This window comes from Mercenaria mercenaria, chromosome 17 (assembly GCF_021730395.1).
Source record: "Mercenaria mercenaria strain notata chromosome 17, MADL_Memer_1, whole genome shotgun sequence".
Taxonomy (NCBI): Eukaryota; Metazoa; Mollusca; class Bivalvia; order Venerida; family Veneridae; genus Mercenaria; species Mercenaria mercenaria.
Window position 1 is genome coordinate 61,662,881 of NC_069377.1, and position 13,787 is coordinate 61,676,667.

Here is a 13,787-nt window from a genome sequence, read left to right on the forward strand (position 1 = left end):
ATCGATATTTAGAAAAAAAACATGCAAAATGTAGACGTAAAGAACAGACAGAAACATACAAATAAAAAGAATATAGCACGGCTTAACCTGTGAACGGTCAGTGGCAAAACTACCTCCGGGGAATTCAACCTTGTAAAGTCAAAATTTGGTATGCGTATAATGTAACTATCGCTCAAGAAGTGAGTTCATAAACCAGTGAGCTACAAACAATTTTATGCTTAAGAAGTCAGTTCACTATCCAGTGTGCTATAGACGACCTTCCGCTTAAGCAGTCATTTCACTATCCAGTGTGCTATAGACGACCTTCCACTTAATTAAGAAGTCATTTCACTATCCGGTGTGCTAAAGACGACCCCCAGTTAATTAAGAAGTCATTTCACTATCCAGTGTGCTATAGACGACATTCCACTTAATTAAGAAGTCATTTCACTATCCAGTTTGCTATAGACGACCTTCCATTTAATTAAGAAGTCATTTCACTATCAAGTCTGCTATAGACGACCTTCCGCTTAAGAAGTCATTTCACTATCCAGTGTGCTACAGACGACCTTTCACATAATTAAGAAGTAATTTCACTACCCAGTGTGCTATAGACGTCATTCCACTTAATTAAGAAGTCATTTCACTATCCATTTTGCTACAGACGACCTTCAACTTAATTAGGAAGTCATGTAACTATCCAGGTTGCTATATACGACCTTCAACTTAATTAAGAAGTCATTTCACTATCCAGTGAGCTATAGACGACCTTCCGCTTAAGAAGTCACAGTTCACTATCCAGTGAGCTATAGACGACCTTCCGCTTAAGAAGTCATTTCACTATCCAGTGTGCTATATAGACGACCTTCCACTTAATTAAGAAGTCATTTCACTATCCAGTGAGCTATAGACGACCTTCCGCTTAAGACGTCACAGTTCACTATCCAGTGAACTATAGACGACCTTCCGCTTAAGAAGTCATTTCACTATCCAGTGTGCTATACAGACGACCTTCAACTTAATTAAGAAGTCATTTCACTATCCAGTGAGCTATAGACGACCTTCCGCTTACGAAGTCACAGTTCACTATCCAGTGAGCTATAGACGACCTTCCGCTTAAGAAGTAATTTCACTATCCAGTGTGCTATATAGACGACCTTCCACTTAATTAAGAAGCCATTTCACTATCCAGTTTGCTATAGACGACATTCCACTTAATGAAGAAGTCATTTCACTATCCAGTGTGCTATATAGACGACCTTCCACTTAATTAAGAAGTCATTTCACTATCCAGTTTGCTATAGACGACATTCCACTTAATGAAGACGTCATTTCACTATCCAGTGTGCTACAGACGACTTCCGCTTAAGAAGTCAGTGCACTGTACAGTGTGCTATATACGACCTTCCACTTAAGAAGTCAGTGCACTGTACAGTGTGCTTTAGACGACCTTCCACATAATAAGCCAGTGCACTGTACAGTGTGCTATATACGACCTTCCGCTTAAGAAGTCAGTGTACTGTACAGTGTGCTATATATGACCTTCTGCTTAAGAAGTCATTTCACTATCCAGTGTGCTATAGACGACCTTCCACTTAAGAAGTCAGTGCACTGTACAGTGTGCTATATACGACCTTCTGCTTAAGAAGTCATTTCACTATCCAGTGTGCTATAGACGACCTTCCACTTAAGAAGTCAGTGCACTGTACAGTGTGCTATATACGACCTTCCGCTTAAGAAGTCAGTGTACTGTACAGTGTGCTATATATGACCTTCCGCTTAAGAAGTCAGTGCACTGTACAGTGTGCTATATATGACCTTCCGCTTAAGAAGTCAGTGCACTGTACAGTGTGCTATATACGACTTTCCGCATAAGAAGTCAGTGCATTGTACAGTGTGCTATATACGACCTTCCGCTTGAGAAGTCAGTGCACAATCCAGTGAGATTTAGACCTCTACGATACTTTAAAATGTATGTAGAATCAAAATTAAGTCGGCTTTATGCCTTAGTGCCAGTTCATAGTTTACGCCGGTCCATGGATTTGACAGAATCCATTTATTTCATTGCTCGCAGGTAAATAGTCAAAATTATCGACCCTCGGTACGAAATCATCGGACTATCGGCCCTCGGTCCTCCGGACTTCGGGCAATTGTTATGACTATTTACCAGGATGTTACTTTATAAATGTATATTGACAAGAAAAGGAAAACAATATTTTAAGGAATGGAAAATTTGCTGCATACATTGGTTGTATGGCACAGCTGTGCTACTGTTATCAGTGGTTCGATATAGTCCCGCTACGAAAATACAACGTTGGAACCGTAGTGGACCTCTGGTATGCGATACTTTCACTATATGTTTCAAGATTTTTCAGTCCATCAATGCTATTGTTAAAAGAAGATGCGGTGCGATACAAACCTTACCAATAGCTAAACATCGGTAGTTTAAGTCAGTAACGTTTGATGCATAACTACTGGTCGATTGTAGTATTTGCTATTTGATAAAATTTGTCCTAGTTTTTGAAAAGAAATGATATCTTTAATATGTGATATCACGTTTTCCTCAACAATTATTAAAGATAAAATGAATGTTTATCTTTTTAGTAAACGGTCATGCAGATTCGTGTTAAGTTTCAAGATTATTTAATCATAGAGATTTTACGGACTTTTTTCAAAATAAAATTCAGAAAAAGCGTCTATAGATGCGTCTAAGTGTTCAAAGAAGTTTGTCCCCTGTGGACTCGAAACCTTGCTTAGGAAGTGGTATCAGCTCCTGTAAGGTTGTTAGCCAGCTGCCTACCGGAATGTCTATGGTTTTATCCTGTATCAAAAATCATGTTCTGGTATATTCCTCCGCCGTTGAAGCTGGATTTTGACATGAAACAGACACTATTTTACGGGTGGTAAACGCTGGGAATACGCTTAAAATGGGCTGCGCGATGTCCAGTGATAGTGTTGCGCGTAAGAAAGACGAAAAATTGAGGTAGATGAACTTCTGTTTTTGCTCAATATGACACAGTTACCAAATATTCTCGAAAAAAGCAAAATGCTATTCGATACAAATATGATAAAACTTAATATGTGTTAAATATCTGGTTTGTGAATTATGATTCGGCACTGTTATAAAAAAAACTCGACACAAAGCATGAACAAAGTATGGAATCTGAGGTCATCTCACCTTTCTAATGATATACCGGCTGTAACACAGTGGCGAATATCAAGCAAAATCATGCAGATTCGTGTAAAGTTTTAAGATTATTTAATTATCGTCTAGTAACGTAAGAGATTTTAAGGACTATTCTTTTCAAAATAAATTTCAGCAAAAGCATATACTTCACACTTAACATTTTATTCTTCAGAGTTTACACTCGCATGTGTTTCGACTGACGTCATGCGATTTTCGGGACGTTTTTATTTTCTATTTTTAAAACAACCTGGAAGTACCGAGATTGGACATAATGCTGTATATTGATACGGCTAAGTTACTTTTGGCCCCAGAGACATTATTTAATTAAATATTGTAGGGTAAAATATACTAAAGAGAAAAAGATATTAAAAAGATTTTCCTTTATGAGTCCGGCGGATGGGGTCAATTTTGAATCCAGTGGCATAATTTGAATACGTCTAATACTAGAGGACCGCTAGGTAATGCCACACACCGTATATCTAAGTTTTGGGCCTTTCTGTTTTACACATGAAGAATTTTTGAAATATATTTTCCTTTCGTTTAGCAAGGTAACCAGACTTCTGCGTTGAATGAAATTGTTTTAGCAATTTTCATGTGCATCACCCATGGATCATTCCCGTGAGATTGTTTAAAATTATTCCAAAAGTTTATCTCAAGAAGATTTGAACGGATGGACGACAGACGGTGAATTTCTCCTGATTTTTCGAATGCCAACTACAAGCGATATAATCTAAATTCGGGTAGTTGTTTATTTAAAAAGTGCTTAAAACTCAGAGAAGAAACGTCGTACACATCTATGCCAATGCAACATTAGCAGTCTGTGAAGTATGAATTCTGAAGTGTGAATTCTGAAGTGTGCAGTCTGAAGTCTGAAATATGAAGTGTCACCACCGGTCTTTCGTATGTTTAAGATTAGTACTTACGACTTCATTTTATTCGAATACTGATTGTAATTTTATTTATAATGGACTAGTTGTGACGTCAACTTAAAATTATATGATCATATGATCATGTGATCAGTTATTGCCATGTCTGAATGAGTAATTATTTCGGATTTCTGATTTCCTGCTATTGCATATGTAAATAGACATGAAAGTAAAGGACGAGATATGATAAGATATGCGAAATGGCCCCTAAATAATTAGAATATGAAAACTCCATAATTGAAATTTTTACTGTCTAAAACAAAAAAAGATCATAATCGTTAAAACTATGACTTTTAAAAACTTCAAAACCAAGTTATTTGTACGACTCAGACCTTTAAAGTACTCGAGGTCCGTGACTTTTATCGTTTTTACACACGATTTACACATTACATGCTCGAATTTAATTGTGAGCCGGAGCTGGTGTCAAGCTGAAGTTTTGCTGAGGAAATAAGGTTACTAAAATATACATTTTCAGAAAAAATCAGCTTGACACTGGGTCCGGCTCATATTGAATTTCCACTTTTTTCGCAATTTTTAGCCTCACTTTTCTTTGAAGGAAACAGGATAATGTGCTCATCTCTAAGCAACCGAGCATCAAACAGATACGTGGGAGTTTTGTTCTAATCATGAAACTGATAACCAAGAGTTGTTTTTATAAGAAAATTAAATGTTTAGAGACGAGTTTAATGCAAAAGTGAAACTGAAAGTAGATCTAGACATTTTAATGATCAGTTACATGTTTTAGATCTACTTGAACTGTATTTCGGGATTATATTCAAGTTGATTTTGTTTAAGCGGCATTTTAAAAGAAAGAATAAAGTGTAATTAAAGTTGTTTAAAAAGAAAATTGTTATTGTTTACATAAGTGTATGTCTGTGATAAAGTTATAAACATGTGTTTTTATACCTCTTTTTTATGACGTATGAAAAATAGTAAGTCAACAACTCAGAAGTGTTTCATCAGTTTTAAAATACTCCGTTTCATCGCCGTTTCATCACCGAACGAAGTTTCATAAATAAATGTATGTTGAGTCAATTAATGTCACTGACATGTCATTTCCGGTGTGAAATATTTTATTTTATGAATAAAAGATAAAATCCCTATATAACCATTTTCAAAACACAATAGCTAAGCTATATTTGTGTTTAAAAATATCTAAAATATCGAAAGACGCGTCATCTTATTGTTTTTAATAATTTATTGCAGGTTGATTGTGATTTGTTTTGTTTTGCGTTTTAACACCGTTTTTCAACAGTAACGGACAATTAACTTAATCAGAGTTCCTGGATTCCGTACCAGTATAAACCTGTTCTCCGCAAGTAGTTGTCAACTTCCCCACATGATTATGAGATGGAGGACGAATGATTATAGTCACAATACCCCCTATCAAATCGTCACGGAGAAGAAAAGCCTCGCTCGGGGATCGCACTCGCGATCCTGCGATCCGCAAATCTGCGGTGTCCTTATTGAGCTTGCGAAGCAAGTTCTTCAACTTATATAAATCAATTTCGACATTTCATTCCTGATGAATCCATTCATCGAAGCGGGCCCGGACAAGCCTGGCTCTCTGCACTGTTAATGAATACGCTTTTGAAATGAAGGCACATATACAGGTGTTGTGTTTTTTCTCTTTCTTTTCTAGAATAACAGTAATGATTTAAAAAAAACCGAGGAATGTATATACATGTAGTTAAGGTATCACAGAGGGGGGGCATGGGTGTTTTTATCATGCTAAAACGCGCGCACGTATTAGTTACTTCGTGTTCACGTAATATCTATTACTTGCGCACGTAATAAGAATTACGTTACGTGTTACGTGCGCACGTAATTGTATTAAACATTTGCGCACATATTAGTATAAAAATACTACATATCACTCGGCATGATTGAAAGCTTACTATAGACATCACTTATTAGCTTATACGTAGGCACGTGCGCAGATGTTTCTTAGACTAACACATGCGTACTGAGCAACTATGCCGGTTCTTTATCGCTGCAGCCGTTTCGTCTTGAAACTGTCTGTCTTTCTATTCGAGGAAAGGAAAAGCGGTAATCCAGAGGAAAGACGGGTCTTCTGCTTCTCACTGTGCAACCATGACCTATTGTTATTTTGTAAACAATTAAAACCTACCGCTCTAATGAATTCAGTGTGCAATACCATTAGGATAAAATCAAATGTCTTCATGCACGCATACAAATGTTACTACTTGGGTATATCCCAGGTCGTCTTGTATACTGATTTTAAAATAAACGCAATATATAATATAAATGCAACAATTGTAATTGGAATATAACATAATGGACTAAAATCAAATAATTTTCTTTCATCTATAATCCAAAATCTTTTGCAGGAAATCGGAAGCATTTTACGTTACATATATAAGGGCATTTTGGCGGGAAACTGCACGTGCCATACATACGCTAATGTATATTTCGTGCTTCTCATATCGATATTATAGTTTCGTGTCAAAGGAAACGTTTTTGATTTAATCCAAGAAATTAATTTGAATAAACTACATAGATACGCTTCCATAGTTGTAACACCGATCTAACTCGTTTCCAGCGACATTTCTGCGGGTACGTGTTTGAATTATGTGGTAAGGATTTAATAATATTCAACCCGTATATTATTTATTCAAGTAAAATAAACACTGTCGTTTTTTCAACTTACTTGATGAAAATACTTCATTACATATTTAAATAAAAAATCACCGAAAATATGAAAAATGTAAACTTGTAAGACAAAGTCCTGCCTCCTGTTTTATTCGACGAAGGTTTTGTTTTATACGAATGTCACACAAGAAGAACATTCCGTATACGAAACAAAAAAAAACCCCACTAAATATGTAAGGAGATATAGAAGCAAAAATGTTTTTTAAAAGTTAATATTTCATAAAGTATGTGAAACAACTCGCTAAATTACTATAAATCCAAAAAATGCAAAACTGTTTCTATGTTGCTATGGTAACGCATATGAAATGAAAGTTTTGGATTTTAATTTTAGAAATTTTCTTGATACGAAATAAAACGAAACAGACATAATAAGTAGAGAATACGCCTATGCAGATGTATAAAATAAAAAAAATCTTATTTCTTTAAAGAGTTTTCGGCCGTCCTTACATGAAAGAGTTATCTCCCTTGTTTTCCTTGTTTTTGCACGATCATTCTGTCTTAGAATACAAAATAAAAATTCGTTTCAAGAAGTTGGATCACTGTGTATTGTGACGACATACAATTTATAGGGTTCAGCAATATAAAATCAAATATATTGCAAAATAGTTTTCTATACCCCCATTCTAAATGATCAAATATCTTTTCAGCGTAAGTCTTAGACAGGTGTAATAATCAACTATTTTCGGTTCATTACCGACGTCTGGTCATTATATCTTAGTGGATTTTGAAAAATATTATTAGTTACACTGCTTGTTGGTGACAGGATACGGGATATACGCTGTCGAGGAAATCCATATCAGGCGAGAGTGAAGCTCGAGCCTGATATGGATTTTCGAGACAGCGTCTTGCCGACTACCCTTTACTTACATGCTATATAGTAATCATCACATTTTGTAAATTAACAAAGCTACTTACAGTGCAGACTGGAATCCTACATATCATTTGTTTGGTCATCACTAGTTGATTTACACCCGCCATAAAATGCACAATGACCTGTGTTTTGGTTAAATCACAAAACACAAAAGCTCATTTACACAGGTTATGAACTGGTTTAGATTAGAAACACTAAAATACTTCTTGTTCCATCCTTTCGAAAGTTACCGGATATCACGATGTCATAAATGTCTTGATACACGGCTTTCATCCCGTTTCCTGTTAAATCATTTATCTTGCACGTAGATTAAATGATCCTTCAACAAACTGCTGAGCAACAAATATGTCAATTCCTTTATTTCACGATGATTTAACTATTTAACTTCCAAAACAAGATTTCAACGTCCGTGTATTCCATACAGAGTTATTCCGCTTTTACGGCTAACTTTTGTCAAACTTCATGAGCCTCAACTTAAGTAGAATGAAATCGGCTAGAAAACACTAAATTTACTCTCGGAAACGATACTATCACTCGAGCTAACAAATAATCTGGCTTGATTTAATTAAGCCAGCAATGTGGCAGCCATTTTGTTTTAATCAAAATTCATATCTGAAATATACTAGCAGGATATGGAATATATCCTGTCTCCACGTTACGTCTATTGACCAATAGAAATGCAAGAAACTTGAAGGAGGCAAGACAAAGTTAATTACCAATGGAATGGTGTTGTTTTAAATGCATATTTAGTGGGTGCCATTTTTGGTCCTTATCATATCCCGTCCTTTTCTTAATTTATTTTGGTACGTAATTATTTTGTACAGGGCTTATGACTAACTATGTATTTCTCGTGGTATAACTATAGATTTCTAAAATTTTAAAGTACATACTCTTCATACATATGGCATGTCAAACGTTGCTAAACTATATATGTATGTTATTGTTATTGTTATCGTTATTCAATGTCGTGTCATTCATATTCTAAAATTTGCTATTCTTATTGTATGTTCGATATTCTTATGGTAAAAGTCATTATTGTTATTCTATATTTCGTTATTGTTATTGTATCTTTGATATTGTTTTTCAATGTCGTGTCATTCATATTCTAAGTCTTACCATTGTTATTGTATATGTCGTTATTCTTATTGTATGTTCGATATTCTTATGGTAAACGTCATTATTGTTATTCTATATTTTGTTATTGTTATTGTATCCGTCATTCCGTCTGTCCGCAATTTCGTGTCCGGTCCATTATCTGTCATTCATCAACGGATTTTGATATTACTTGGCAAAATGTTCCCCATGATCAGACGACGTGTCATGCTCAAACACGGACACCAATCTCATAGGTCAAAACCACACTGGTAAAAGGTAAACTGGGCTTATTTTCGCAATTTCATGTCAGGTCCATCAAGGGATTTTAATATTACTTGGCACTGGTGACGACGTGTCATGCGCAAAATCCGGACTCCTAGCGCAAAAGTCAAGGTCACACTTGGAGGTCAAATGTAAAAAGGGCTTTTTATGCAATTTCATGCCTGGTCCATTACTCTGTCATTCATCAAGGGATTTTTAATATTACTTGGCACTGATGTTCCCCATAAAAGACGACGTGTCATGCGCAAAATCCGGAGTCCTCCCTCAAAGGTCAAGGTCATTATTTCTGAAAATAGAAGTAATCTACAATTCTTTTCTTTTTAATTAACTTTTGAACCGTAAGGGGTATTGGGTTCATACTTCTGGTTCTTAACAAACCCCTTGGGGAATTCTTTTGGCTGGGGTCAGATTGAGTGGCAGGGGCCAGTTTCGCATTTGGCCCGGGTACGTTTTTTAAATAAAATAGACATATGTACTTTACAGGCATATATATTCAACTGGTTATTTATGATGTTTATAGAACTAAGGATTCCTGCGTACGAGTGATTATTGTGTAAAATAAATATGTGCATGTATCGATTTTCCTAGCTCCATGTAGACGGCCGGGTCTAAAACTTTACCTGAGGTAACGGAAGTCAGACGAATTGGAAACGGTCATCCATCCAGCCAGTTTCAGCTCAAATTTGCGGAAAAAGTAAACGGTTATAAGATACTTTTCTTCCCACCATTATTTTCGTCTGGCCACATGCTTTAAAAATATGCATGTGTTTTAGGTCAGTCATTTACAGATAATACGGTACAGGTCGCGCAAGGTGTGCATTTTGGGCCATTTTTGTCTCAAAATTTAGTGTCCTGAAACCTGCGTTTTACTCGTTTTTATCACAGAAGCAACGGAATAGGCAGACTGAAAATGTCACATAATGAAGTGCTATGTCTATGCAAGACATTCGCTTAACAATTGCCTTGAATTTGTCGAAATTGGATTTTTTCTGATTTTTTTTTTCGCACTGGTATCAGCGAAGAGTTGTGGAGTTTTCAAATTTACTGTCCCTTGCCCCCTTAAGTTCACCTAGGTCATTGTTCTTAAAAATAGAATTAATGGAAAAATTGGCTTCTCTTAGGAACCAACATGCATCAGATCGGCAAGAAAACAAAACCAGCAATGATAAACATTATTAACAATCTGGAATGACCAAACCGTAAAAGTAAGAGAATATGTTCTCTCTATTTCTCGACAGAAACGTGGTCTACTTTATTACGAGCCAATGTTACAAAATATGGGAAATAATTACATCATTCTGACGGATATAAATAGCACAGCGACAGTATACAACATAGAATATGAATGACACGTTTTGTAAATGTAAATAGAATCATCAGATATTGAACAAAATAATGACTTTTACCATAAGAATATCGAACATACAATAACAATGGTATGACTAAGAATATGAACGACAAGACAGTGAATATCAATAACAGATATACAATAATAATAATAAAACAGATTATATAATTTAGCAGCGTTTGACATGCCATATAATAATAAAAAATAGATTATATAATTTAGCAACGACTGACATGCCATACATACATGCATGACCCGGACAATATACTCTGGTAAGTTCAAATGAAACGGTTATGCAATGTACTTAGGGAAAGAATACTTGAATGGAGTCTGAAAATAAATCTCAAAAGCATAGTAAGAGTATTGTAAGTGTACGTGAAATGTTTCAAGGTAGATTCTATTTTGTCACCGGAAAAATAATCTGAGTATAGTAACATAATTGCACATGTGAAGTGAACGAATTTCCCGTGTTACATCCGTTATCCGGTTAGACCTGTGTTATAATACAATTGGAGTGCCCGGCTGAAATTCTCGTTGTTTCATCGGCGGACCCCTCAATAGAAATAGATGACTTAGAATATTTTATAAACAGTTTAGTACAAAAGTTTCACAGAAAAAAAAACTGCATGCATTATAAAGGCTGAATATTAAGTAACGATACAAAAGTCACAAAAGCCTATGTCCCATGATGGCCTGTCGGAGATATAGTTAGGTATGTAACTGTTTGTCTCGTGTAAATGTATTCTGTGACCTTCACATTGACATCTACTCTGCAATCATTCTATGTTCACATCGTGATGGATGTAGGCCCAAGCTGTCTACAGTTATTGGTTTGAAACTATTTTCAGTCTCTACTGATTCCAGATGCAGTACAGCTTATCTACTGATTACTCATTATCATTCTGTCTAAATGGTTAAGGTTTAACACCCCGGCTGTTGGGTAGCCCTAGCGGTTTAGATGGTAGCTCTGCATAGCCTCATTACCGCCCAAACAGTTACTCTCCAGCCGGATATAACGGTCCGGCATCTACAACTAGGGTATTCTAAAACTAGGGTATGCCGTGACCTTGACGTACCAACCACATAACAATAGTAGTAAACAATCTTCCTGTAAAGTCTGAGGGGCTCAAGCATAATCTTCCGATTGACCGACATACCGACAAACATGAACAAGCAATATGCGGAGGTAAAGGGGTGGAAATAATAATGATGATTAAATTTAACAATACAAAACAACAGACAAACAACAAGTGATATATAAGGAATAAGTCTCATGTCTTGAAGTTTTACATTTGAAATAATTTTTTTTAGAAAATCACATGATTAATATAATCTTATAGGCTGTAAAAAAGGATGCATTTGCGCACAAAATTGAAATATAATCATAAACTAAATCATAATAAAATATTCTTGTTGTAACTTGTTTAACGGTTCTATTGACATAAAATCTCTGAGACGAACATATAATTGGGTATTACTTGACACATTTTTATATACATATATATGCATATTCCATAACAAAATGGTAAACGTTTTACGACTGTACAACAGATAATTAGAACAAGATACAGCGTCTGCAGAATCCATCGGGAAACGCTGGGGCCCTCTCGTTAATTACCGTAGGCGTTATACAGCGTTATCCTACATGGCAATGAACCCGTAAGGACACTCGGCAATTTCCGTATGATTTCGTATTATATGTATTGCGATTCGGCATTCTTCGGACGTAAATGTATCTCAAATTTATACAGGCCCATTTTAAAAAGGATTACTAGCCTTATGTTCCTAAATGACCTATAAACCACAAAAACACCAAGAAAGGTAGGGATAACGTATCTTCTAAGATAGTTTTTTTTTTGTCTGACAGGTCAACACTATAAACTGACTAAAATGTGGGTATGGCCACATGTGTAATAAGGTTCATTTACATTTCTATAAATGCAAAAATAATCTCTTTGAAAATGCTACCAAAATATTAAGTATAGACCCACAATGAAATAAAAACAGGAGCTGGCTTACATAAAACACGAAAATGCCACTTTAACTGGGGGAAAATGAGGCTTAGTGCTTCTTGGTTACCTATTTATTACTATTGTACCTGAACACGCACAATGATTTCCGTAAAATTCAGAGAATTTCGAAATCGTATACGGAGAATACGTGATTTGCCGATGGTCGTTACGGGTCCACTACCTTGATGGCTGAACACCACTTAATCCGGCTGTTCTTTAGTTTATATAAAATCCACTCACTTTAAAACGTTTATTTTTTCGATATTTTCTAGCATACCAGATTTTCAGAGACTTATATTCCCATAAAAAACTATATCGCTACTTTAAAAAAAGAAAAAAAGAAAGAAAAGCGGGTGTTAACTTTTATATAAGAAAACTACAGCCCGTTAAATACAACCCACTGAAGTTACTCCTTTTCGCTTCTTTAAATTTCTCTTTTCACAACATTAGATTCTTACGCCGTCATTTTTACCTAGCATACGATAGGAACATGCCGATTTCGATAGAATGCTTAGTGATTCATACTGGAACGCGGTAGAGTAGAAAATAGAAAACATGATGCTATTGAGAAAAGGCGCGAGGAAAGGGAGAAAGATTAGCACTATTTATATTTGGACTACTTGTGACCAGCGGAGGTTTACATTTGATTTGGTAGTGATCTGCCAAATCGATACAATTCCTAATCAATACAATTGTTAGTTCTACAATGTTATGCCCCCACACCCCACATCCCCCGCGGATATTGTTTTTGGTCACGTGATTATTTGCCTATTAATTAAAACTCTTATTACTTTTTTGCTTCTTCTGTAGCCTGGTTCTCAACTGGGTTGACTACCGAGCTACATTTATTAAATATAGAGAATGAACACGAGCACCAGTCTATTCCCGTTTGTTCGTTATAATAGATGACTTCCGGTGGTTTCATTCGGAAATGTTTGAATTCCTTGTAGAACGTAGCAAAATAGATCACTGTGATGAACGCTACCAACCATTCCGATATTGTTGCAACCAGGTGTTCCGCATATCCCTGACAGTGATATAAAGTAAATACTAGATAATAAACCAATGGTCATATGAAGAGCACTGCATGAGGACCAAAAATAGACATATCCTGAAAAGTATAACTTTATGGTCGAGCATATTCTCAAATAAATTTGAAAAAAAAAATATTGTAAGATAAGATAAGTTTCTTAAAGTCTAACGTTGCATAACATACAAAAATGCATACAAAAAAAATAACATCACGTAATTTATAATTTAATTCAAACCTAAAATTCTTCAAAGAAGTATGAGAGACTATACAATCTATTCATATGTAGCTAAAAAGTTTATAACTACATATTCAAAACTAAGAATTCGAATTTGTTTAAGTGCATTTATTTATCAATTTTGAAAGTCAATATTCACTATATGT

At 35.4% G+C, this 13,787-nt stretch overlaps 2 protein-coding genes across 6 annotated transcripts in view; one reads left to right on the forward strand and one right to left on the reverse strand.

The window, feature by feature from the left end:
• Positions 1-13,787, forward strand: part of LOC123536562 (uncharacterized) — a 42,262-nt gene that overhangs the window by 22,383 nt on the left and 6,092 nt on the right. The window lies entirely within an intron of this gene.
• Positions 11,633-13,787, reverse strand: part of LOC123536557 (DNA damage-regulated autophagy modulator protein 1-like) — a 28,423-nt gene continuing 26,268 nt past the window's right edge. For all 5 annotated transcript variants that reach the window (XR_008368093.1, XM_045319837.2, XM_045319842.2 and 2 more), the window contains one exon: positions 11,633-13,400. Coding sequence is in view for 4 of the 5 variants with exons in the window: in XM_045319837.2 (XP_045175772.1) it covers positions 13,161-13,400 (240 nt within the window). In the remaining variant the exon portion in view is untranslated. The remainder of the gene's footprint in view (positions 13,401-13,787) is intronic.